We start from the raw sequence: 27279 nt of genomic DNA, 5'->3' as shown, positions 1-27279 counted from the left end.
TGACAAAACTCCTGTTAACTTCAATGGAGCCAGGATTTCATCCCTGGCCTGTAAGTATCCTCCCATTTTGGTGCTGTCTTGCTACTGATTCATAGATTCATAGATACTAAGGTCAGAAGGGACCATTCTGATCATCTAGTCCGACCTCCTGCACAGCGCAGGCCACAGAATCTCACCCACCCACTCCTATGAAAAACCTCACCCATGTCTGAGCTATTGAAGTCCTTAAATCATGGTTCAAAGACTTCAAGGAGCAGAGAAGCCTCCCTCAAGTCAACCATGCCCCATGCTACAGAGGAAGGCGAAAAACCTCCAGGGCCTCTCCAATCTGCCCTGGAGGAAAATTCCTTCCCGACCCCAAATATGGCAATCAGCTAAACCCTGAGCATATGGGCAAGATTCACCAGCCAGATACCCAGGAAAGAATTTTCTATAGTAACTCAGATCCCATCCATCTAATATCCCATCTCAAGGGATTTGGCCTATTTACCCTGAATATTTAAAGATCAATTACTTACCAAAATCCCATTATCCCATCATACCATCTCCTCCATAAACTTATCGAGTAGAATCTTAAAGCCAGATAGATCTTTTGCCCCCACTGCTTCCCTTGGAAGGCTATTCCAAAACTTCACTCCTCTGATGGTTAAAAACCTTCGTCTGATTTCAAGTCTAAACTTCCTGGTGGCCAGTTTATACCCATTTGTTCTTGTGTCCACATTGGTGCTGAGCTGAAATAATTCCTCTCCCTTTCCTGTATTTATCCCTCTGATATATTTATAGAGCGCAATCATATCTCCCCTCAACCTTCTTTTAGTTAGGCTAAACAAGCCAAGCTCCTTAAGTCTCCTTACATAAGACAAGTTTTCCATTCCTCGGATCATCCTAGTAGCCCTTCTCTGTACCTGCTCCAGCTTGAATTCATCCTTTTTAAACATGGGAGACCAGAACTGCACACAGTATTCTAGGTGAGGTCTCACCAGTGCCTTGTATAACGGTACAAAACCTCCTTATCCCTACTGGAAATGCCTCTCCTGATGCATCCCAAAACCGCATTAGCTTTTTTCACAGCCATATCACATTGGCAGCTCATAGTCATCCTATGATCAACCAATACTCCAAGGTCCTTCTCCTCTTCCGTTACTTCTAATTGATGCGTCCCCAACTTATAGCTAAAATTCTTGTTATTAATCCCTAAATGCATAACCTTACACTTCTCACTATTAAATTTCATCCTATTACTATTACTCCAGTTTACAAGGTCATCCAGATCCTCCTGTATAATATCCCGATCCTTCTCCGAATTGGCAATACCTCCCAGCTTTGTATCATCTGCAAACTTTATTAGCACACTCCCACTTTTTGTGCCAAGGTCAGTAATAAAAAGATTAAATAAGATTGGTCCCAAAACCGATCCCTGAGGAACTTATCTATTGTAGGCATGGGGTACACAGACACTGATAGTTCTAGGCTTTCTATAATTGACAGTCTAATTTACCCATCCTTCTTGTGAGAGATGCACATGGACTATTGGATCACCCCTAATTCCAGAATGTCACTGATTTTTTTTCCCCTCCAGGCTCTGGTCTGCCTTCCCAGTAACCCAAAACAATGAATTTCTGATAAGTGAACAGCCAGTGAGGTACATCCAAGCTTACTGGAAAAAATCTGGTGATAAACCTTCAGTACCTGTCTGATCTCTGCTTGCTGTGTGAGGGTTAAATGATCAGAGGGCTATGGATTCCAGGGAGGGGCTGGCCCTGTTTCTTCTACCAGACCTATCAGTGAATCTTCTCTCTCCTCCTCCTAGGGTCCGCTCCCAGCCAGGGCCAGATTCTCTCTGTTAATAAGGTTTCATCATGATTCTATGATACATTCGGTGCTGGTGGGAGAGATTAGACAAACTTCACTATACAGTTGACCTCATTGAGCTGTTTGACTATTTTGAAGGGCCCCCTCCAAGCAGCCTGGAATTTAGCTCTTCTCAGAAATGAGCACCATCACTTGGTCCCTTGTATCATGTGTCCGAGCAAACACGGCAAAGGCTACAGCAGAAGACCCTGAGATAGCAGGAGAGAGATGCCAGGGGAGACTACTGGCTGCTGCTCAGTGGTATGACCTAGCCTCCAAGCCCTGGAGGAAGGTGGGACAACTGCACAACACTAGAGATGCCATGGAGGAAGGACAATTAATAAGATGTTTTTTGGAGTTACATACGTTTTGAAAGACTGTTACCAGTCCAGGTGGAACTAGATGAGGGTAACTTGAGGGCTACTGGAAACTATGAAAAACCTTAAATGAACTGGACCCCAGAAGGAGACTCTTGTTTTTGAATACCTTGGACTGTGTGGAGTTTTTAAAAAGGCCTGAGAGGGAAATGGAAACAGGGGTGCTGCAAGGCCACTGCAGGCAACAGGGGTGTGTGTGTTCTGCAGGCAGTGATCCCATTACACACCCCTTAAGGGTTCATTCTCCCATCCATTCCTCTCCATGTCAGCTTCTCAAAACCACCAGTTGTATCTCCTCAGTAACACCACCAGTCCATTCAGCTGTATCTACCTCCCTAGTGACATGTTCTCTATCACCCCCTTACCTCTATGACATGAGCCTCAATCCAAACTTCAGCATCCCAAACCCTACTAAGTCCCTAAGCTCCTTCTTCCAGCTGGCAAAATGAGTCCTGTCTGCTGTCCTCCCTCATCTCGAGTGAAATGCTGTGGTAATTGGACCTGCAAATTTTCCTTAATTGTGAGCTCAACTGTAAAGTATGTGAAATTTCATAAAATATCACAACATATAACAATAAATATTGATGGGAAAAGATACAAAAAGGAGACAAAGACTGAATTATTCTAAACAAAAAAGCCTACTGATATAACTCAAGTACTGTGTTATATCATGCTTAGTAAACAAGAAATATGTGAAACCAGAAATCAATTAACCAAAATAGGGGTGTCGGAATCGAAGCATAATTGATGGACAAAATAGTGAGGGGATGGGTTATCCTATCCCTCATTTCCTTTGTGGCTCCTTAAAGAAAGAGACTTTGTGGAGAAAAATTTGCAACTGTGGCAAGCTTCACCATCTGGCTGCCACTGCCACCATCTCCTGGGACCCCAGGCCTTCATTTATGTACCTTAAAATTACTAATAGCTGTAAGAGGTGGTCCTGCTTCCACTGAATTCAATGGGAGTTTTAGCTCTGACTTCAGTGGGAGGAGGAGCAAGCCCATGTATATAATAATCTGTTTTAGCTTTTACCTGTGACACTATTTCCACATAACATGACAAGGACTTACTAATAAATAAAACCAAATTAAATCTGGAAGTTTTTTAAATGTACCCTAACCCCTAAAACTACCTCAAACCTAAACTACAAAACTAAAAAGTTGTTTTTCTTAGTGTGAGTGATTACAGTGTTACAGAAGTATTTAAATTGCTCTGCAACTTTACTCTCAGAATTGTTATGTTTATATCCTATGATCTTGACAGTTATTAGTAGGGCTGGCCACTAAACAAGAATTCCATTTCACAAAATGAAGTTTCACCATTTATTTTCAATACAATTTTGAATGAAATGGAGACCTTTCAAAAATTTTAAATGAGAGAGAGAGAGAGAGAGAGAGAGAGAGAGAGAGAGAGAGAGTAGTTTGGATGCTCACCTGAGCTGTGGAAAACCCACGTTCAAGTCCTTTCTCCACATTAGGCAAAGAATGGACTTGAACCTCCCAGATGGGGCCTTACCACCAGACTATTTGGGTCTTTCTCTGAAACTCCATCTTGGACCTGAGAAACTTTTTTCCATTGAAACCAATATGTTCCCATGAAATGTTTTTTTGGTTTCAACAAATTGACATTTTCTGATGAAAAAGCCTTTAATCAGAAAATTCCTGTTGAGCTCTAATTATTAGTGATTCTGTATTTCCACTCAAATAAGCCATATGCTTACTAAATAAGAAATGACTATACTGTTAGAAAAGGAATCTCTGCCAGTCTTACATCAAAATGTCTGTTTAAATGCTTTCTGTACGTACTGGAATGTTATATCTAACATTTGGCTCCTGTTACTTTTTATTGTGTACGGGCTAATTGGCCCTTATTCCCCTTTATACTAGCATATTATATTTTTCCTAATTGGCTACACACCTTCCTTTCTGCTACAGATTTCTTGTTCATTGTCCCATTAACTTTTCCAAAAGGATTATATCTGAGCCTAAATTACCATTTTTAGGGAGTGAAAAACAATCATTTCTAATTTAAAGACACTAACCTAAAATTACTGCCTGTTGCTGGTGATGAAAACCTTATTGTCTTGCCATACCAGTCCCCACTACCTCTCCTATTTCAGACCACTAGAGTGAATGAAGCCCAGAACTCAAAGTAATAATATCATAGCCCATTTTGCAACATATTGGTGTTTAAATCCTGATTGCCTGTAATGGGCAAGGACTGTCTGTATGTACAGCACCTAGCACACAGGGATCCTGACCTCAGGTGAGGCCTCTAGAACAGGGGAGGGCAAACTACGGCCCATGGGCCAGATCTGGCCCTCAGGGCTTTCAATCTGGCATGCAGGATTACCAGCCCTGTGGCGCAGCGAGGCTAAGGCCGGCTCCCTGCCTGCCCTGGCCCCGTGCCACTCCCAGAAGCAGCCGGCACCACGTCCCTGCAGCCCCTGGGGGGTGGGGCAGACGGCTCCGTGCGCTGCCCTCACCTGCAGGCACCACCCCCCACAACTCCCATTGACCGGGAACAGGGAATCGCAGCTTCAGGGGTGGTACCTACAGGGGAGAGCTGCTTGTCCCGTCCCACCCCCAGGAGTCACTGCCAGACATACTGGCCACTTCTGGGAGTGGCATGGGGCCAGGGCAGGCAGGGAGCCTGCCTTAGCCCCACTGCACACTGCTGCCACCCTGGAGCCACTTGAGGTAACTGGCACCAGGCTGGAGCCCACACCCCGAACTCCTCCTGAACCCCAACCCTCTGCCCTGAGTCCCCTAACACCTGCCTTGAGCCCCCACCACACCCCTCTCGCACCCCAACCCCCTGCCCCAGCCCTACATTCATGGCCCTGCATACAATTTCCCCACCTAGATGTGGCCCTCAGGCCAAAAAGTTTGCCCACCCCGCTCTAGAAGCTACTGCAAACAATAAATAATAATTATTATATTTATGTTGTAATCCTCAGGCTCAAACAACAGGGTTCAGAGAGATACTGAAACATCCTTTTTTCTTTTTTATCATTTCACCTTCATTCTTACTCTATTTATAGTAAAACAAGAAAGTGCCTCCACCAAGAAGTTACCAAGGCTTTAAAGAGGAAATATACAGATGATATTGCTTTCTACTCCATTTTTCAACAAAAGTTTTATTCCTAGAAATAACATAACCAATGGATTTATAACGCTCAAACAGACAGACCAATTCTGCATCCAAATCTCTAAGCTGACAGAATCATTAGATCCACTGTTGTTCTTGAGATTCATTTGTATGGCTTCAGTTTTTTGTCTGGCCAGAATATCTTCATATCTGCTGTCCTGGGAACTTTTGTAATAGTTCCCATTAAGTGAAATGACATCTCTTTGGAAAAATTGGATGGAGGCTTCTCCAGTCTCTAACAGATGTTACTTAATTATAAACCTCAGGGAATGTTACGACCTTTAAAAAAAACCCTAAAGAAATATAAAGACCCAGGAAGACTTTGATCATACTTCATAACTTAAATCCACAAAGTAATAACTTCAAATGTTGTAAGGAATTAGCCTGTATACCAGAAGAGAGGAAACTGCCAAAGTATTGTAATTTTCTTGGCATGTTCACATCAAAATGTTACAGAAGATAATCTGGGAATTTCATCAAGAGAGTCTCATTTTAAATTCTGTCTGGTTTATAAATGTCTCCAAACAAGGCCAACAGATCGTTGACTTTACTCTGGAAAACATTAGCTTTGAAATACTGATGGGAACAGAAACAATGAAGGAACTATTTATACACTTTTATTGTTGTTTGTTCCTAGGACTAGGACATGGACCAGATTCTCATCCCCTGTTCTGGCCCCTTTGTATAGCCTGAGCTACACAACAGGGATGGAATCTGGCCAAGGATGCCCAACTGAGAATTTCCCTGTGCTAAGGGAGCTCTCAACTGGCATAAAGCTGTTAGAGCCAGTTCCTAAACAAATCACTCACTAATCCAGGCAAAGGCAGTGTGTTGGGAAAAGTACACTTTGTGGTGCTCTGCTCTCTCTGCTAGTTCTCAGCTGGCACATAGTACTTTGGGGACAATAGCCAACTAAGATAAATTAGAATAAGATTAGGCCAAGAATCAAGGAGCGTGTTAAAGAAACATGGAGCTGTAATTGGTTCCCTGACAACCTTCCTGCTCCCTGCCCATGCTGAATGGGTGTCAGTGCAGGAGAGAATCTGGCCCCATATTTTCTAAACTCACTAAGAATGTCTTTAAAATTGTGTGCCCATTTTTGTCTGTAACTGTATCTAAGACACATCACCCTGATTCAATTGTGTAAGGTTTGGTACTTTTCCTGTCTTTACGAACCAAGTTGTGGTCATTTTTAGGGGCTAACCTACATTTCAAATAATTTTTGTTTCGCATATTGTAATGTGGTTATTTGTTTATTTTAAGAAACTGAAACTTGATTCTGAAAATTAAAGACCACAAGGTCAAGGTAAAGGAAGCTATGATGTTAGAATAACATGCTGTTAAAAATCCCGACACAGAACCCCCACCTCAAGCAGCACAAACCGGCACCCTGACTGGCAGTCTCAGCAGAGGCCAAGGGCTGAACAGATTTGTAGACTAATCTCCTGGAGGTGTTAGAGTAGATCCCTGGCTGGTGCAAATCAACATAGTTCCATTGACTTCAATGGAAATCAATTGAACAATTCCAAATTACACCATTTGAGGATCTACTCTGATTCCTACAGGACGCCTTTGAGACAGTCTGTGGGGATTGTATAAGGAAACTTGCACTGCCGCTGCCTATCCTGTACCTTTCCTATGGTTAAATATAAGATTTTAGTTCCCAAAGAACTTGATCCAACATATTTCAAAAGCAACATGTTAGTTTAAACATTCTGAAATAAAAATAGAGGAGACAAGTTCACAGGAAATATAAGAATCACTGTATACTCTGGAAAGAACGCAAGTTCCTTATTTATAATATATGTATAGAAGCATGTAAGTGTGTCTGAGCTAGGCTGCAAGAAGGAAGTCTGCATCTTTTTACGATTTATATAGTGCCGTAGGTATGCATGGTTTTTATAGGTGAAAATAAAAAGACCAGGTGTAGTGTACCTTCAGCTCCTATTGACCTCAGTAGGAACTGAGGGCACTCAGCACCAAGTAGGATCGGCCCAAAGGTCATATAAATAACAAAAGTTCACAAAATACAGCATGTGTACATAGGCTATTAATAAGTGTTGGCTGTCCTGATTGATTTTTTTTAATATGCAATTCTAGTTTTGCAGTTTCCTGTCACAGGAAAAGTGGGGTAGTGCGCTGTGTCTGTAAAGAAAACTATGCAGGACCCAACTGTGAAAGGTAAGCAGACTAGGAATATGAATGGCTGGTCAAGTTTGCCAATGTTCCAAAGCCCTTAAGAGAGTTTCACACTCTGGGAGAATTCTTCTGTGCTTGACATTCAGTGAATTATATTATGTCTGTCTGCCTAAGGGCCTGATCTTGCACTGAAACCAATAGAAGCTTGCCACTGACTTCAACAGGTACAGGAGAAAGACCTGTATTTTATATTTTTTGTCTAGTTATTGCATTTTATCTTCATGAAACCAGCTTCTTCAAAGGAACAGAATTTTAGTATGCTGGATTCAACTAGCAGCTGAATTTAAAATTAGCAATATGCCTCCTATATCCCTTTCCTAAAAAAAAAATGATAGTTCTACCAATGAATTTTTTCAGAACCAGAGAGAAATCATAATATCTGATCAAATTATTAACAAGCAGATGTATATTTATTATTTAAACTTGGAATACATTTCAAATGATACATCTCAATAAAAAGTGAATTGAGCAATCCTGGTCAAGCTCTCAGATTGTCAGATTATCTATATGTCCTCAAACGATTTCTGCTACTACATATCAAGAATGACAATGTAAACAAACAAACAGAGCTATATAGTACAACACAATTTAATCTTGTGAAGTACCAGCTTCTGATATCCTTATTCACAGTGAAAGTGTGATGTTAATATGTTACATTCCATTGAAGTCAATGGAAACCCCCTTTACTCTGCCACTTGCAGAAGGTCATTGAGGATTTAAGTTAAAGTTGCTCTAATTTACAACGGGGCTGAATAGCACAAGATATGGAGGCCTCATCTGGCTCTGGCTCTGGCTCCCCATCCTATCCTTTGTACCCAATACGATCTCTGATGTTACAGAGAATTCAGTTGATTAACTCCAGTGGAAGATTGTGTGCAACCAGTGCATAACTGGGCTATGAATGAGGGGAAAAAATGGATGCCAAATATCCAAAGGAGAGAGTTGTGTATAAAGAACAAGGAAACAAATGAGATTTCATCACAAAGTAAAAGCTACAGTTATCTCCTAAATAAAATAACTTCTTGTAAATGCAAGTAACTCAAAGTGTCAATATACTACCTTTTGGACCTTTAAAGTGGCCACAGTTACAATTTTACAAGTAAAGCTTCTGCAGATGGAGAGCATAAAAATGAAATAAACTTGTTTCCAGTCTGACTATATCCTATTATTCTTCTGGAATGTCATATATGCAAACATAGGACAATATAGACAATTAAAAGCTCGGTAAGATTTCTCATTGGTTATTAAAATGTCACACTAGACTACAAATGAATAAAGTTCTGTGAAAAGGGTAACAGATATTTCTATTCAGAGTGGCAGAAAAGGATAATGTCAACTTAGTTTATCTGGTTTCTAATAGCCACTGGCCAGCTTTTTGTGTACCAGAGGAAAAAGACAAGAGCAGGCAAAGGAGAAGAAAGGAAGAAGAAAGCAGTTAGTCCAAGTCAGTGAGGGCAAGTTGGTTAAGTGATTAGTAATGGCTGATGGATCTTTTCTCTTCTAGGCTGTTAATTGCAATCCAATCTATGTCAGCAGTAATGAAAAATCTTTATCTTCTGATGGCTATATATGGGGCCTGGATGAAATGAGGTGGTGTTCACCATCCTGCTCCAAGAGGACACTCTCACTGAGGACTAGCTAGTATTCTTCATTGGTAATCTCAGTTGTCAGACTAGTGATTCAGTTGGTGTGGAGAGTGACTTTCTCTCTTTCCCAGGGGAGTGTGCAGGAATAAAAATTTGAAACTTTTCAAAGGGCATGTTCTGTGCCCCGACCACAGCCCCAGAACCAGAGGAGCTTGCTGTCCTCCTTGTGGCCCCGGGTCTGGAGGAGTTCACTCACTCATTCTCCCCACAAAGCCTGGGGGCTGGAGGAGCTGTCAGCACCTGCTATGGCCCAAGGGCCAGAAGAGTTCTGTGTCCCTGCTGATTATTGGGGGATCCCATGCCTCTGCTTCCCCCCGCCCCCACCCTGTGCATGCCCCTACTCTCTCCCATAGGATATCCTTTATATTGGTGAGGGGATATATGTGCTGGCAGTGCTGAGCTGTTTGGACTCTACCACATGTGCAGACATGGAAGACCAATAAAGGTTGCTAATCTGGCACTTTTCAGTTTTTGACCTTAAATTACCACAAGATCACATGTAAATGTTACTTTAGGCCCATGTCATGCCTGCCCCTGACATGGTGTACAGTGGGGGCAGAGCACAAAGATTTTCACTCCCTTCCTATGTAACAGCCATGTTACAGCCCCTGCACTCTGAGGTGCACAAGTACTGATCCCTGCCTACTTTTCTGCTCCCTGGGGACTGCCCAGCACCTCAAAAGGGCCAAGGTGGAATCAGACCGTGTTCCCACCCCTCTGTATAGGCCTAAGGAATGTGACTGCCACTTCAGGTAGTAAGCGACAGGACGTGAAGGGATGTAACAGCATGTGTGCTCTTGCAGTGCACTGGGAGGCAAGCTGCCTCATTTCCTCTGGCTTCTGTGTGAGAGGTTTTCTTGTTCTGCTAGGGAGGCTAGGCACAGAACTGCCTGACTTATTCTTCAGTTAGTTGCCAACAGGTAATGTTGGGAAACCATGGAGGTTTTTGCTAGGAATTGTGAAAATGACCTCTCAATCCCCAAGTGTAAAGTTGTGAGCGAGTGAAATCCTTATGTTCATTCCTTTAAAAAAGGAGGCTTTACAGCAATAACAAATGAAATCCAGTTTTTATTATTTTCTAATTATTACAAGCTTCTCTCTAGAAAAAGTGCCTTGGCTTCCATGGTGGACAGAGAGGAAAGGTTCCATTGGCACGGTTAGTAGAGGGGAAGTTAATATCTAACCCGCCAATGATCACAGGAAATAAAAATGCCTGGAGGTAAAAGAGAGAGAGAATTTGTTAACTTCATTATTTCAACAATGAAACGTTGAAAAATCACATGGAAATGAAAATATTTTTATTTAGCAGTGAAGAGTCATTTATCGGGACATGACAGGAATGGAGAAGGCCTTTTCTGTGGAGCATAAAGTAAGGAGATGGGGCAGTGTATTTCTGTCCAAGTTTCCTTGCTTTTCTCATTCAGTGCCAACCATTCAGAGGAGTTGGATGCAATCCAAGTCAATGTTATGTGACATGGGGAAGTGAAAGTGACACATGCGCATTTTCCGCTCTGAATGTTTCTGTCCATTTTAAACAGCTATTCCAGCTGATAAGCTATGGCTAATAGAAGTGAGGCAGACAGTCATAAAAAACAGCAGTTACCTCCATGCCCACAAACACATCAGTGGGAATGAGACTGCATGGCCGTACACATTTCTGTCATGTATAAAGCTGCACTTCAACTGAATAGTGTATTTCAGAGAAGAAAAACTGAGCACCTCATCTTCATCATAAAGAACGTCCTGTGGTAATGGCATACAGAGTCTTTTACCTGGAGGCCATTAATTTAAATCTAGCTCAGGTTAGCAGTGTCCAAGTGTTATTGCTACTGGAGTTTTGTTTGATGGCCTATATGAAACGATTTGGTAGTCAGTAGATGGTGACCACATGAAAAACCTCTACCTAGATTTTTTTTTTTTAAGGACAAAATGTGAAAATACAAAAAAAATTCAAGCAATTCTACTGATGGTCAAAAAATGAGAGGAATTTTTTCCTGTCTATATTTCAAACTTCAGAATGTTGTTGACATTTGAAAAATATTGGCTAGCTCCACTAGCTGGTACTAATTGAGGATGTGAAAAGCCTTTAAAAGACTTTCAACATGACTGGATAGCGGCATTCCTATCTTTACCAATGGAATGCCTGTGCTCGACTTGCAACATTGAACTGAAAGGGTAATACCATGGCAAAATTCCCTCCAGAAACAGTTACTGCCACTCTTTGATGCAGAGAAGTGACATACTGTCCCTAACTCCTGAACACAATTTCTTTTCACTCCAAACTTGGGCCCATGAGGATGAGACACTATGGGCCTAATTCTGCCCTCACACCAGTGTAAATTGGGAGTATCTCCATGGAAAACAGTTGAGCTAAACTGATGATGATGAGAGAAGAATCAGGCTGTATATCATTACAACTGAATTCAGATTGCTGCTATGGTGACACATAACCATGGAGCCTGGCTTTATTATTTATCTCTAACTCACCAAAATGACAGACCATTTTCCTTACTATCAGGTTATCCTGGTAGTTCGTGCACATGGATATGCATTTCACTAACAAAGGCAATTAATTCAAGCAGCCAAATAGTTTAAAGTCAGTTTGAATTATATGGAAATACTTTTCATTTTATGTACGATTTTATTGTGGGAGTTTAGGATGTGAGTATACTCAAAGCACTGATGAGGAAGCTCAAGGGAATCAGAACTCCTTTCATGAAAAAAAACAAACCAAACAAATGTAGAGAGAGGCCAAAATCAGAACCATCTGCCCAAATCTCCCCGGTTTGTGGCATACTCAAATCCCCATTTCATTTTATCAGTAACATCTCGTTTAGGTTTTATCAAAATCTGACTGAGGTTTTGCAAAACTCCAGTTGCCCCATCATAGAGATTGGCAAACACCAAACCATTTTACAGAGATCCTTTCTGCTATGAACTTAGATAGAGGAGATAAAATGGACTCTAAATCTGGACTTCCCTGGGAGGTTTTTGCAACATGAAAGCTGACCTCCTCTGCCCGTCTCCCATATAATACAAGATAGTTTATGAAGTCCAAAGCTATTAGTGAATAAAACAAACACCAGCATTGCTGAGTGACCTGCCAAGATAGTTTTGTGATGCTTTCAAAAAGCACTGTGTAACAAACATTTTCATTGCTAAAGAAACAGACAAAAATATGGATTGAAGTAGACATGAACTAGAAGTGTTCTGGATGCAGTACCTGTTCCTCAATGCCACAGAGCTATAAATCCCTAGATAGATTTAGATTTAGATTAGATTACAAAACATCTGTCATAATTTAAGTTTTGTTCACTAGCACTTGCAGAATGTCACCATCAATTCCTGGTGGCTTGATAAGGACAAAAAAATGATACAGCAGAGGGGAAAGTGATCATTATTAATCATCTTTGGGCTTGGATTTCTTCTCAGGTGTGCTCCAGGTTACTATGGAAATCCCTTGCTGATTGGAAGCACTTGTAAAAAATGTGACTGCAGTGGAAACTCAGATCCTAACCTAATCTTCGAGGATTGTGATGAAGTGACAGGCCAGTGCCGCAACTGCTTGCGCAATACAACAGGGTTCAAGTGTGAACAATGTGCTCCTGGCTATTATGGAGATGCCAGAACAGCTAAAAACTGTACAGGTATTGTATTGTGTTAGTAATATATGCTATCGTGTAGTTAAAGTATAGTATAGTACAAATATAGTGCTTCACTCTTGCCCCATTCCCCATTTCATCCACTAAAAAGATCAGCAATTTTGTAATATCACTGGTCATTAAAATGTCATTATTAGGCTTCAGAGTTAAATGCCCAATGAGATTAATGAGACTCTAGGTAATTTACACCTGTTGACTCTTTGATTCAAGCTCTTTGTACACTTAGGAAGACAATTCTATATTCGTTACACTCTGATCACATTTAGAAGGTTTTCTTTGCAACCATGAAGGCTAGAATTTTTTTTTTAATAATAGTTTAGATTTTGCAGAATCTGAATAGGCTATGTAGGCTACATGGATGTATCAAGAAATGGACTGGTGCTTGAGACCTCTGGTGTCACATATATAGATAGACACACCCACACATCTTGCTACTGTACACATGTATACTGTGAAAATACAGATTACCACATATCAGTAAACTAAAACTCATGTCTCACTGTAGTTTTTGGCAGTACAGTACTGTCTTAATTATAGTTATTTTGACCTGAGCAGCTAGTCAAAATTCAGGGCCTTCTAGGTTGTTAAAATTGGGAATAGAAATTGACAATTGATTCAGGTATTTTCTTTGATGCAATCTTGTTTATTTACAAAGAATGCACACAGTCCTCCTTCTCCCAATGCAGGAGGAAGCAAAAAAACCAAAAGAAGTGGTTTCTTAGCATACATAGAATCATAGAATATCAGGGTTGGAAGGGACCTCAGGAGGTCATTTAGTCCAATTCCCTGCTCAAAGCAGGACCAATCCCCAACTAAATCATCCCAGCTAGGGCTTTGTCAAGCCTGACCTTAAAAACCTTAAAGGAAGGAGATTCCACCACCTTCCTAGGTAACGCATTCCAGTGCTTCACCACCCTCCTAGTAAAAAAGTTTTTCCTAATATCCAACATAAACCTCCCACACTGCAACTTGAGACCATTATTCCTTGTTCTGTCCTCTGCTACCACTGAGAACAGTCTAGATCCATCCTCTTTGGAACCCCCTTTCAGGTAGTTGAAAGCAGCTATCAAATCCCCCCTCATTCTTCTCTTCTGCAGACCAAATCCCAGTTCCCTCAGCCTCTCCTTATAAGTCATGTGTTCTAGTCCCCTAATCATTTTTGTTGCCCTCCGCTGAACGCTTTCCAACTTTTTCACATCCTTCTTGTAGTGTGGGGCCCAAAACTGGACACAGTACTCCAGATGAGGGCTCATCAATGTTGAATAGAGGGGAATGATCACATCCCTGGATCTGCTGGCAATGACCCTATTTATACAGCCCAAAATGCCATTGGTCTTCTTGGCAACAATGGCACACCGTTGACTCATATCCAGCTTCTCGTCCACTGTAACCCCTAAGTCCTTTTCTGCAGAACTGCTACCTAGCCATTTGGTCCCTAGTCTGTAGCGGTGCATGGGATTCTTCCATCCTAAGTGCAGGACGCTGCACTTGACCTTGTTGAACCTCATCAGATTTCTTTTGGCCCAATCCTCTAATTTGTCTAGGTCCCTCTGTATCCTATCCCTACCCTCCAGCGTATCTACCTCTCCTCCCAGTTTAGTGTCATCTGCAAACTTGCTAAGAGTGCAATCCATACCATCCTCCAGATCATTAATGAAGATATTGAACAAAAGCAGCCCCAGGACTGACCCTTGGGGCACTCTGCTTGACACTGGCTGCCAACTAGACATGGAGCCATTGATCACTACCCGTTGAGCCCGACGATCTAGCCAGCCTTCCATCCACCTTATAGTCCATTCATCCAGCCCATACTTCTTTAACTTGCTGACAAGAATACTGTGGGAGACCGTATCAAAAGCTTTGCTAAAGTCAAGGAATAACACGTCCACTGCTTTCCCCTCATCCACAGAGCCAGTTATCTCATCATAGAAGGCAATTAGATTAGTCAGGCATGACTTGCCCTTGATGAATCCATGCTGACTGTTCCTGATCACTTTCCTCTCCTCTAAGTGCTTCAGAATTGATTCCCTGAAGTCCTGCTCCATGATTTTTCCAGGGACTGAGGTAAGGCTGACTGGCCTGTAGTTCCCCGGATCCTCCTCCTTTCCTTTTTTAAAAGATGGGCACTACATTAGCCTTTTTCCAGTCATCCGGGACTTCCCCCAGTCGCCATGAGTTTTCAAAGATAATGGCCAATGGCTCTGCAATCACATCCACCAACTCCTTTAGCACTCTCAGATGCAGCGCATCTGGCCCCATGGACTTGTGCTCATCCAGCTTTTTTAAATAGTCCCAAACCACTTTCTGCACAGAGAGCTGGTCACCTCCTCCCCATGCTGTGCTGCCCAGTGCAGTAGTATGGGAGCTGTCAAGGTTCCTTCCCCACTCTGAACTCTAGGGTTACAGATGTGGGGACCTGCATGAAAACCCCCTAATCTTATTTTTACCAGCTTAGGTTAAAACTTCCCCAAGGTACAAACTATTTTACGTTTTGCCCTTGGACTTTATTGCTGCCACCACCAAGCGTGTAACAAATATATAACTGGGAAAGAGCCCGCTTGGAAACATCTTTCCCCCCAAAATCCTCCCAAACCCTACTCCCCTTTTCCTCGGGAAGGCTTGATAAAAATCCTCACCAATTTGCATAGGTGAACACAGACCCAAACCCTTGGATCTTAAGAACAATGAAAAAGCAATCAATTTCTTAAAAGAAGAATTTTAATGGAAGAAAAAAAGTAAAAGAATCACCTCTGTAAAATCAGGATGGTAATCAGATTACAGGGTAATCAGATTCAAAACATAGAGAATCCCTCTAGGCAAAACCTTAAGTTACAAAAAGACACAAAAACAGGAATATACATTCCATTCAGCACAGCTTATTTTATCAGTCATTTAAACAAAACAGAATCTAATGCATATCTAGCTAGATTACTTACTAAGTTCTAAGACTCCATTACTTTCTGTTCCCAGTGAAAGCATCATACAGACAGACAGAGAGAGCCTTTGTTTCTCCCCCTTCCCCCCCAGCTTTGAAAGTATCTTGTCTCCTCATTGGTCATTTTGGTCAGGTGCCAGCAAGGTTATCCTAGCTTCTTAACCCTTTACAGGTGAAAGGGTTTTTCCTCTGGCCAGGAGGGATTTTAAAGGTGTTTACCCTTCCCTTTATATTTATGACACGCCCCCCCAAATCACAGATATGGTGAAACGCTGGCTGTGATTTCTTCCTGGAGCTCTAGGAGAAAACAGAGTTAATAAGACACATGCACCTCTAAATATACTACCAAGTATATAAAGACTAACAATATTTTCCACATCTCAAAGATGATTTTAACCAGTTGATTCTGGGAAACTTTCACGGGAGAGTGCATCAGCCACTTTGTTAGAAGATCCTGAGATGTGTTGTATATCGAAATCAAAATCTTGAAGAGCTAAACTCCACCGAATAAGTTTTTTGTTATTTCCCATGGTGGTAGGAAGCCTCTGAAGTGCAACATGGTCGGTTTGCAGGTGGAAACGCCATCCCCAAACATATGGGCATAGCTTTTCCAGAGCGTAGACAATGGCATAACATACTTTTTCACTGACTGACCAGTTGCTTTCCCTCTCAGACAGCTTCTTGCTGAGAAACACTACATGGTGGAATTCTTGATCCAGTCCTTCCTGCATTAAAACTGCTCCCACACCACGCTCGGATGCATCTGTGGTTACTAGGAACTGTTTGTCAAAGTCTGGGGCCCTTAGCACAAGGTTAGACATGAGTGTCGCTTCAAGCTGGTTAAAGACCTTCTGACACTCTTCGGTCCACTGAACGGTCCACTTTCTTTTTGGTTAGGTCTGTCAGTGAGGCGGCGATTTGGCTGTATTGCGGTACAAATCGCCTGTAATATCCGGCCAAGCCTAAGAAGGATTGGACCTTTTTCTTTGGCTCTGGGACAGGCCACTTTTGGATAGCATCCACTTTGGCCTGTAGGGGGTTGATAGTTCCTTGACTCACCTGGTGTCCAAGGTAAGTCTCTCTATTTAGGCCTATTTGATGCTTCTTAGCCTTAACAGTTAGTCCTGCCTCCCTTATGCGCTCGAAGACTTTTTGTAGATGTTCCAGGTGTTTTGCCCAGGAATCTGAAAATATGGCTACATCATCAAGGTAGGCGACTGCATATTCTCCTATCATGCTAGGAGACCATCTACAAGTCTTTGGAAGGTGGTGGGTGCATTCTGCAGCCTGAAAGGGAGTACATTAAATTCATACAGCCCGACATGTGGTGAAGGCTGACCTTTCCTTGGCAGATTCATCTAGCAGTACCTGCCAGTACCCTTGGTTAAGTCCAAGGTAGAGATGAACTGGGTCCGTCCCAGTTTCTCTAATAGTTCATCTGTGCGTGGCATTGGATAGTTGTCTGGGCAAGTTACAGCATTTAGCTTAGGGTAGTCCATGCAAAAACGTATCTCCCCATCTGGTTTGGGAACTAGAACCACTGGAGATGCCTATGCACTGCCAGAGGGGCGGATTACACCCATCTGTAACATATCCTGGATCTCCTGTTCTATAGCAGTTTTAGCTTGAGGAGACACCCGGTAAAGTTGGACTTTAATTGGGTGAGCATTACCTATGTCAATGGAGTGGTATGCCCGTTCAGTCAGTCCTGGGGTGGCTAAGAACGTCGGTGTGTAGCTCCTTGATCTGCTGTCGCTGCATACGCCCAAGGGTCATGGAGAGGTTCACCTCTTCCACGCCACCAGCACTTTTCCCTTCGTAGTGGATACCTTCAGGCCACTCAGTGTCATCTCCTCCCTGGGCTATAACTGACAAACCTTTAATTCTCTGGAATAAAAGGGCTTTAGAGAATTAATATGGTACACCTTAGGCTTTCGGTTGGAGGTGGGGAATGCTATGAGATAATTAACAGCTCCCAGGCGCTCCTGGACCCTGAATGGCCCTTCCCACAACACTTCCATTTTATGGGCCTGGAGCACCTTTAAGACCATGACCTGGTGCCCTACTTTGAAGGAACACTCTCTGGCATGTTTATCATACCAGGCTTTTTGCTCTTTTTGGGTATCCTGTAGGTTTTTTTTAGCAAGGGCTAAAGAGGTTCAGAGGGTGTTTTGTAGGTTGGTTACAAAGTCCAGAACGTTAGTTCCTGGAGAAGGTGTAAACCGCTTCCATTGCTGTTTCACCAACTGTAATGGCCCCTTAACCTCACAGCCATATACAAGTTTAAATGGTGAAAACCCTAAACTGGGATGTGGTACAGCTCTGTAGGCTAAGAGCAACTGCTGCAACACTAGGTCCCAATCATTGGAGTGCTCATTTACGAATTTACATATCATGTCCCCCAAAGTTCCATTAAACTTCTCCACCATGCCATTTGTTTGATGGTGGTAAGGAGTGGTGACCAAGTGATTTACCCCATGAGCTTTCCAAAGGCTTTCCATAGTTCCTGCCAGTAAATTAGTTCCTGCATCTGTGAGGATTCGGAGGGCCAGCCTACCCTGGCAAAAATGTCTGCTAGTGCCTGGCACACACTTTTAGCCCTGGTGTTGCTTAGAGCTACTGCTTCCAGCCATCGGGTGGCAAAATCCATGGAAGTCAGTATGTACTGCTTCCCTCTGGGTGTCTTTTTCAGAAAAGGTATTGGGGTTGCAAGTACTGGATTCAGTGTTGGCAATGGGTCTGGTGCTGGTTGTTCCGCCGGTTCCGGTTCTGGGACTGGCTCTGTCTGGGTCTCTGGGACTGGATCCATTAGTGCTGTTGCAGACAGTGGCCTGGGGTCCGGGTCCATCATCTCTGACTGGGTCCTGGTAGAAGTTTCCGGAACAGAGCTAGGCATGACAACTTGTTTAGCCTGGCTGCGGGTGACCATTCCCACCCTCTTGGCTAGCTTCACATGATTGACCAAGTCTTCCCCCAACAGCATGGGGATGGGATAATCATCATAGACTGCAAAAGTCCACGTTTCTGACCAGCCCTTGTACTGGACAGGCAAATTGAAAGAGTTGGACTTGAAGGGTTGAATTGTCACTTGGATCTCTGGGTTGATTAAATTGGGGTCCACTAAGGAAGCATGGATAGCTGACACTTGTGCTCCGGTGTCCCTCCATGCGGTGACCACCTTCCTGCCCACACTCACAGTTTTCCTCCTCTCCGAGGGTATCTGGGAGGTTTCTGGGCCTGAGGACCTCTGGTGTGATTCTGGTGCAAGGAACAGTAATCTGTTGGGGTTCTTGGGGCAGTTGGCCTTTACCTTTCCCGGCTCGTTACATTTAAAACATCATCCAGCTGACGGGTCACTGGGGTGAGGTGGGCAGCTGAAGAACAGTGTGGCGGGACCATAAGGTGTCTGGAGGGTTCCTTGGGGGCTAGGTGGGGCCTTGGGCTGCCCCCAGTAGTAGGGTGTGGTCTGAGGTTGTCCCTTCTGGTATCCGCTCCAACTGCGATCAGTTTTTTTCTTTTTTGCCACCTCCACCCATTTGGCTCCAATCTCCCCCCGCTTCGATTACAGTTTTGGGCTTCCCATCTAGGATGTATCTTTCTATTTCCTCAGGAACACCCTCTAAGAACTGCTCCATTTGCATTAGGAAGGGCAAATCTTCTGGAGATTTAACACTTGCTCCCAATATCCAGGCATCCCAATGTTTCACAGTGTGGAAGGCATGTCGGGTAAATGACACGTCTGGTTTCCACCTTAGGGCTCTGAACTGCCGACGGGAATGCTCAGGTGTTAGCCCCATTCTGACTCTCACCTTGGTTTTAAACAGTTCATACTGGTTCATGCGTTCCTTAGGCATTTCAGCCGCCACCTCAGCTAAGAGTCCACTGAGCTGCGGCCTCAGCTCTACCATGTATTGCTCTGTAGAGATGCTGTACCCAAAGCAGGCCCTTTCGAAGTTTTCTAAGAAGGCCTCGGTATCATCGCCTGCCTTGTAGGTGGGGAACTTTCTGGGATGGGAAGTGGTACCTGGAGAAGAATTGCTAGGGTTTATTGGTATATTCTGCTGAGCCTTTGTCTTCTCCATCTCCAGGGCATGCTTCCTCTCTTTTTCCTTTTCCTCCTCCGTATTCTTCCTCTCTTTTTCCTTCTCCTCCAGTTCTTTGTCCCTTGCCTCCACAGCTCTCCTGTGGGCAGCCTCTTGCTTCTTTTCTGCCTCTTCGCTGCCTCCATAGCTCTCCTGTGGGCAGCCTCTTGGTTTTTTTCTGTCTCTCTCACTGCCTCCAGTTCTCTCCTGTGGGCAGCCTCTTTGGCTGTTTCTGCCTTGGGCTCTGTCATGTTTGCCTCTCTGTTTTTAATTAACTTTACACCCAAGAGTTAGAAATAAAACAAACAAAACCAAAAAAAACTTGGCTTCTAAAATTTTGCTGTGCTGTAATATGATACCTATATTCTCTGATAGTGATTATCAGCCTACAGAAAAATCCTTAAAAAAAAAAAACCTAACACCTTTGTCTCCAGGCAAGTAGACAGAAAACCCCTCTAGTTGCTCTTAGGTTAAAAAAAAAAAAAAACTTCTTCAGGTCTGTGAAGACTTGTGAATTTCCCTGCAGGAGGTTAACTACCCTGCCTTTAGGTAGAGAAAACTCCAGCTCACAAAAGACAATTCCCTTTTGTCTCTGCTCTGGCCCCAAAGCAGAGGGAAAAAAATCTTTAACTGCTTTCAGCTGAAAACCTGCTTTTCACCAGCCCAAAGGGAAAAAAATTCCTTTTAAAATCTGTGCTTCTGGTTCAAAAAATCTCAAATTGATCTCAAAATGATTTCAAGTTAATCCCACCGCTCTGCCACCATGTCAAGGTTCCTTCCCCACTCTGAACTCTAGGGTACAGATGTGGGGACCTGTATGAAAACCCCCTAAGCTTATTTTTACCAGCTTAGGTTAAAACTTCCCCAAGGTACAAACTATTTTACTTTTTGCCCTTGGACTTTATTGCTGTCACCACCAAGCGTGTAACAAATAAATAACCGGGAAAGAGCCCACTTGGAAACGTCTTTCCCCTCCAAAAAATCCTCCCAAACCCTACACCCCCTTTCCTGGGGAAGGCTTGATAAAAATCCTCACCAATTTGCATAGGTGAACACAGAACACAGACTTAAGAACAATGAAAAAGCAATCAATTTCTTAAAAGAAGAATTTTAATGGAAGAAAAAAAGTAAAAGAATCACCTCTGTAAAATCAGGATGGTAATCAGATTACAGGGTAATCAGATTCAAAAATAGAGAATCCCTCTAGGCAAAACCTTAAGTTACAAAAAGACACAAAAACAGGAATATACATTCCATTCAGCACAGCTTATTTTATCAGTCATTTAAACAAAACAGAATCTAACACATATCTAGCTAGATTACTTACTAAGTTCTAAGACTCCATTCCTTTTCTGTTCCCAGCAAAAGCATCACACAGACAGAGAGAGCCTTTTTTCCCTCCCCCCCTGACATGAAAGTATCTTGTCTCCTCACTGGTCATTTTGGTCAGGTGCCAGCAAGGTTATCTAGCTTCTTAACCCTTTACAGGTGAAAGGGTTTTTCCTCTGGCCAGGAGGGATTTTAAAGGTATTTACCCTTCCCTTTATATTTATGACAGGAGCTGACCTTGTTTGTGAAGACAGAGGCAAAAAAAGCATTGAGTACATTAGCTTTTTCCAAATCCTCTGTCACTAGGTTGCCTCCTTCATTCAGTAAGGGGCCCACACTTTCCTTGACTTTCTTATTGTTGCCAACATACCTGAAGAAACCCTTCTTGTTATTCTTAACATCTCTTGATAGCTGCAACTCCAAATGTGATTTGGCCTTCCTGATTTCATTCCTGCATGCCTGAGCAATATTTTTATATTCCTCCCTGGTCATTTCCACTTCTTGACAGCTTCTTTTTTGTGTTTAAAATCAGCAAGGATTTCACTGTTAAGCCAAGCTGGTCGCCTGCCATATTTACCATTCTTTCTACACATCGGGATGGTTTGTAACCTCAATAAGGATTCTTTAAAATTCAGCCAGCTCTCCTGGACTCCTTTCCCCCTCATGTTATTCTCCCAGGGGATCCTGCCCATCAGTTCCCTGAGGGAGTCAAAATCTGCTTTTCTGTAGTCCAGGGTCCGTATTCTACTACTCTCCTTTCTTCCTTGTGTCAGGATCCTGAACTCGACCATCTCATGGTCATTGTCTTCCAGGTTCCCATCCACTTTTGCTTCCCCTACTAATTCTTCCTGGTTCGTGAGCAGCAGGTCAAGAAGAGTTCTGACCCTAGTTGGTTCCTCCAACACTTGCACCAGGAAATTGCCCCCTACACTTTCGAAAAACTTCCTGGATTGTCTGTGCATCACTGTATTGCTCTCCCAGCAGATATCAGGGCGATTGAAGTCTCCCATGAGGACCAGGGCCTGCGATCTAGTAACTTCCGTTAGTTGCCGGAAGAAAGCCTCATCCACCTCATCCCCCTGGTCCGGTGGTCTATAGCAGACTCCCACCATGACATCACCCTTGTTGCTCACACTTCTAAACTTAATCCTGAGACACTCAGGTTTTGCAGTATCATACCAGAGCTCTGAGCAGTCATACTGCTCTCTTACATACAATGCAACTCCTCCATCTTTTCTGCCCTGCCTGTCTTTCCTGAACAGTTTATATCTATCCATGACAGTACTCCAGTCATGTGAGTTATCCCACCAAGTCTCTGTTATTCCAATCACATCATAATTCCTTGACTGTGCCAGGACTTCCAGTTCTCCCTGCTTGTTTCTCGGGCTTCTTGCATTTGTATATAGGAACTTGAGATAACTCTCTGATCATCCCTCTTTCTCAGTATGAGGCAGGAGCCCTCCCCTCTCGTGCTCTCCTGCTCATGCTTCCTCCCAGTATCCCACTGCCCCACTTACCTCAGGGCTTTGGTCTCCTTCCCCCGGAGAACCTAGTTTAAAGCCCTCCTCACTAGGTTAGCCAGGCCGCTTGCGAAGATGCTCTTCCCTCTCTTTGTTAGGTGGAGCCCGTCTCTGCCTAGCACTCCTCCTTCTTGGAACACCATCCCATGGTCAAAGAATCCAAAGCCTTTTCTCCGACACCACCTGCGTAGCCATTCGTTGACTTCCACGATTCGACGGTCTTTACCTGGGCCTTTTCCTTCCACAGGGAGGATGGACGAGAACACCACTTGCGCCTCAAACTCCTTTATCCTTCTTCCCAGAGCCACGTAGTCTACAGTGATCTGCTCAAAGTCATTCTTGGCAGTTTCATTGGTGCCCATGTGGAGAAGTAGGAAGGGGTAGTGATCCGAGGGCTTGATGAGTCTCGACAGTCTCTCCATCACATCGTTAATGCTAGCTCCTGGCAAGCAGCAGACTTCTCGTTTTTCCCGGTCAGGGCGGCAGATAGATGACTCAGACCCCCTGAGGAGGGAGTCCCTGACCACCACCACCCGTCTCCTTCTCTTGGGAGCGGTGGTCGTGGAACCCGCATCCCTAGGACAGTGCAACTCATGCCTTTCAATCGGCAGAGTTTCCTTCTGTTTTCCAATTGTGAGTTAAATTCACCTGTTGTGTCTTATTTAAAATTAGCTTGTAAATCATGCCTTTGTAATGTCTATCCTGCACCCTGCACAATGGGGCCACATAAAATTGATGCCATAGTAATTAAAGATCCAGTAGCAGTTTCTGTGAGTTTCTGTGAGAATAGGATTCTTCTTAGTGGCCTGGCTACATTCCAACTCAGTCTACCTAGATTTCCCCGACTGATAATTTATTCGTCACTTTCTACTCTAAACACTATTGTGTAACCTTGTTGGTTCAAGAGAAGCTACAGTGTTTCCATACTTCACATGAATGCAGTTTCAGTGGTGGGTAAAATGATTAGCACTGGCCACAAGAGGATGGTGATTTTTTGGGAAAAATTGTCCCCAATTTGGATGACAAGTTAAAAAAAAAATTAAAATTTTGTGGGAGGAAAAATTCTGAAAAATCCATTTCAAGAAAACCAAAATGGAATTTTGCAACTAGCTCCCAACTGCCCTACTCCTTGGGCAGTTGCCTCCTGGGGTTGTCCATTCCCGCCTTCTCCAAGCAGCAGCCTTCCCATGCTGCCCAGGTAGCTGGGAGAGCTAAGGACGGGCAGGAAACCAAGCAAGCAGGCAGGCCTGGTTTCCATCTGAAGTTCTGATGGAATTAACTCATTCCTGAAGAACATTTCGGCTGTGTAAAATCAGTGTTTTCCAACAGAAAAGTGTTCCACTGGAAAAATTTTGACCAGCTCTAAAAATGATCACTATGCATGGAGGGTGAAATTCATCCCTCTGTCAAAAGGTCACAACATTTAAACATTTAAATTGTTAAAATGGGGCTTAAATGCGATTTCAATGATGCCCAGACCTTGTGCTAGCTTTCTGCACATAAATGATTTAAATGCAGAGTCTGTCCACTGTAAATCAGATAGGCTTTCCATCAGTAGTTCACCCTGCAAGAACAGCTTTTCTTGCAGTATTTCAGTCCTCATTAAAACCAGGAAACAAATTAAGAATGTTGCATCATTTTTCTCCAAATCTCAAGAAAAATTTGGACTTGAACAAAGTTTGGGTCACGTCTTACTTGATCTGAATCTGTTTATTTTTTCTTAGTTACAAAAGTTCATTTTACAGCTGACTCTTGAATAAATCCTGATTTTGGAATGTTCATTTTGGAGAGATTCAAAGCTCTAATTTTATCTTAATCACTGCTAAAAATTGTAACGTGGCATATTTCACTAACAGGAGTATACTGCCTGAACAGAAACACTGTACAAACATTTAGACAAGCAATCCATAACTGGTTTATATGCCACATATAAACTGTACTTAAATTAATCTGAAAATGACTGCTCCAGGTCAAGACATTCATATTATATTCCTTGGATTTCTCAAGTTGGTTTAGATTTTTATTTGTAAATTCACTTTGGGAAGAAATATTGCCCATGAAATAATAAATATAACTTACTTGAAATGTAAAAATATGAAAAAGAGAGTAGGCAATTGAATAAACTTGGCGCATACATGCATGACTTACATAAAACACTACAAAGGGTGCATAGAACAAAAAAATACAGAGAAGAGAAATATGCAGAAAACCGCGAAAGACAGAATGGGTGAATCAGCAAGGAGAGGGAACAGCAACATGCTGTATCCATGCAAGATAGTGTTTTTGGCATAAAAGCAAAAGCAAAAAGAAAAGTCTGTAGTAGTCTAAAAAGTTTTTATCTGCTTTTCAATACATTCATTAGCCATGTATCATATCCACTACAAGACAGTAAACAAATTGCCCACAGAGATTGTTAATTTTAGAAGCTTTCTGCAATAATAAGACATAAGATACTGAAAGGTTTAATGCTCCATTAACATTGCAATATTAAGTAAACAACTGAATGAAAAGTGACAGATCAGCAGTGCTTTTGAAATCAGTTTGTTATAACCATTTGAGTCACAAATTAAAGTTAATGGGTTAAAAGAAGATACCAATTTGGTTTTGGGTCACTAATCTAACTTTACAGTCTTATGACCTGGTAGTGCTAAGTAATTTTTTGAATAGTCTGGATCCTGTGATAAAAGTAGAGAAGAAATTGCTTCTTCAGAGATCATAGGTCATGTTTTCTAGTCCTTTAATAATTTTTGTTGCTCTTTTCTGGACTTTCTCCAATTTGTTCACATCTTTCCTGAAATGTGGTGCCCAGAACTGGACACAATACTCCAGTTGAGGCCTAATCAGCGTGGAGTAGAGTGGAAGAATTACTTCTCGTGTCTTCCTTACAATACTCCTGCTAATACATTCCAGAATGAAGTTTGCTTTTTTTGCAACAGCATTATACTGTTGACTCATATTTAGCTTGTGATCCACTATGACCCCCAGATCCCTTTCTGCAGTACTCCTTCCTAGGCAGTCATTTCTCACTTTGTATGTGTGCAACTGATTGTTCCTTTCTAAGTGGAGTACTTTGCATTTATCCTTATTGAATCTCATCCTATTTACTTCAGACCATTTCTCCAGTTTGTCCAGATCATTTTGAATTTTAATCCTAACCTCCAAAGCACTTGCAACCCCTCCCAGCTTGGTATCGTCCACAAACTTTATAAGTGTGCTCTCTATGCCATTAACTAAATCATTGATGAAGTTATTGAACAGAACCAGATCCAGAACTGATTCCCACTCATTATGGTCTTCCAACATGACTGTGAACCACTGATAACTAACATCTGGAATGATTTTCCAACCAGTTATGCAGGTATCTTATAAGAGCTCCATCTAGGTTGTATTTCCCCAGTTTGTTTATGAGAAGGTAATGCGACACAGTATCAAAAGCCTTACTAAAGTCAAGATATACCATATCTGCCACTTCCCCCCATCCACAAGGCTTGTTACCCTTTCAAAGAAAGCTATCAGGTTGGTTTGACACAATTTGTTCTTGACAAATCCATGCTGACTGTTACTTATCACCTTATTATCTTCTAGGTATTTGCAAATTGATTGCTTAATTATTTGTTCCATTATCTTTCCGGGTACAGAAGTTAAGCTGACTGGTCTGTAATTCCCCAGGTTGTCCTTATTTTCCTTTTTATAGATGGGCACTATATTTGCCCTTTTCCAGTCTTCTGGAATGTCTCCCATCTTCCATGACTTTTCAAAAGATAATTGCTAATGGCTCAGATATCTCCTCAGTCAGCTCCTTGAGTATTCTAGGATGCATTTCATCAGGCCCTGGTGATTTCAAAACATCTAACTGGTCTAAGTAATTTTTGACTTGTTCTTTCCCTATTTTAGACTCTGATCCTCATTTTCACTTTAAATAGACATCTACAACAAATTCACTATTTTAGACATCCAATTGCCGCCAACCTTCTCGATGAAAACTGAAACAAATAAGTCATTAAGCACCTCGGCCATTTACACATTTTCTGTTATTGTCTTCCCCCCCCCCCACTCAGTCCTTAGTCTTCCTCTTGCTTCTAATGTATTTGTAGAATGTTTTCTTGTTCCTTTTATGTCTCTAACTAGTTTGATCTCATTTTGTGCCTTGGATTTTCTAATTTTGTCCCTGCATACTTGTGTTATTTGTTTATATTCATCCTTTGTAATTTGACCGAGTTTCCACTTTTTGTAGGACTCTTTTTTGAGTTTTAAATCATTGAAGATCTTCTGGTTAAGCCAGTGTGGTCTCTTTCAATGCTTCCTATCTTTCCTATGCAGTAGGATAGTTTGATCTTGTGCCCTTAATAATGTCTCTGAAAAACTGCCAACTGTCTTCAATTGTTTTTCCCCTTAGACTTGCTTCCCATGGGATTTTACCTACCAACTCCCTGAGTTTGCTAAAGTCTACTTTCTTGAAATCCATTGTCTTTATTGTGCTGTTCTCCCTCCTACCATTCCTTAGACTCATGAACTCTACCATTTCAAG

The 27279-nt window shown here is 42.4% G+C and overlaps 1 protein-coding gene across 2 annotated transcripts in view; it reads left to right on the top strand.

Moving 5' to 3' along the window:
* The window catches only part of LAMA4 (laminin subunit alpha 4), a 161236-nt gene that overhangs the window by 46436 nt on the left and 87521 nt on the right, over positions 1-27279 (top strand). For both annotated transcript variants that reach the window (XM_038397220.2, XM_043510858.1), the window contains 2 exons: positions 7479-7559; positions 12656-12870. In XM_038397220.2, the coding sequence (XP_038253148.1) occupies positions 7479-7559; positions 12656-12870 (296 nt within the window). The remainder of the gene's footprint in view (positions 1-7478; positions 7560-12655; positions 12871-27279) is intronic.

This window comes from Dermochelys coriacea, chromosome 3 (genome assembly GCF_009764565.3).
Source record: "Dermochelys coriacea isolate rDerCor1 chromosome 3, rDerCor1.pri.v4, whole genome shotgun sequence".
NCBI lineage: Eukaryota > Metazoa > Chordata > Testudines > Dermochelyidae > Dermochelys > Dermochelys coriacea.
Note: the sequence above shows the minus strand (reverse complement) of the source record. Positions and strands in the feature narration are given on the sequence as shown.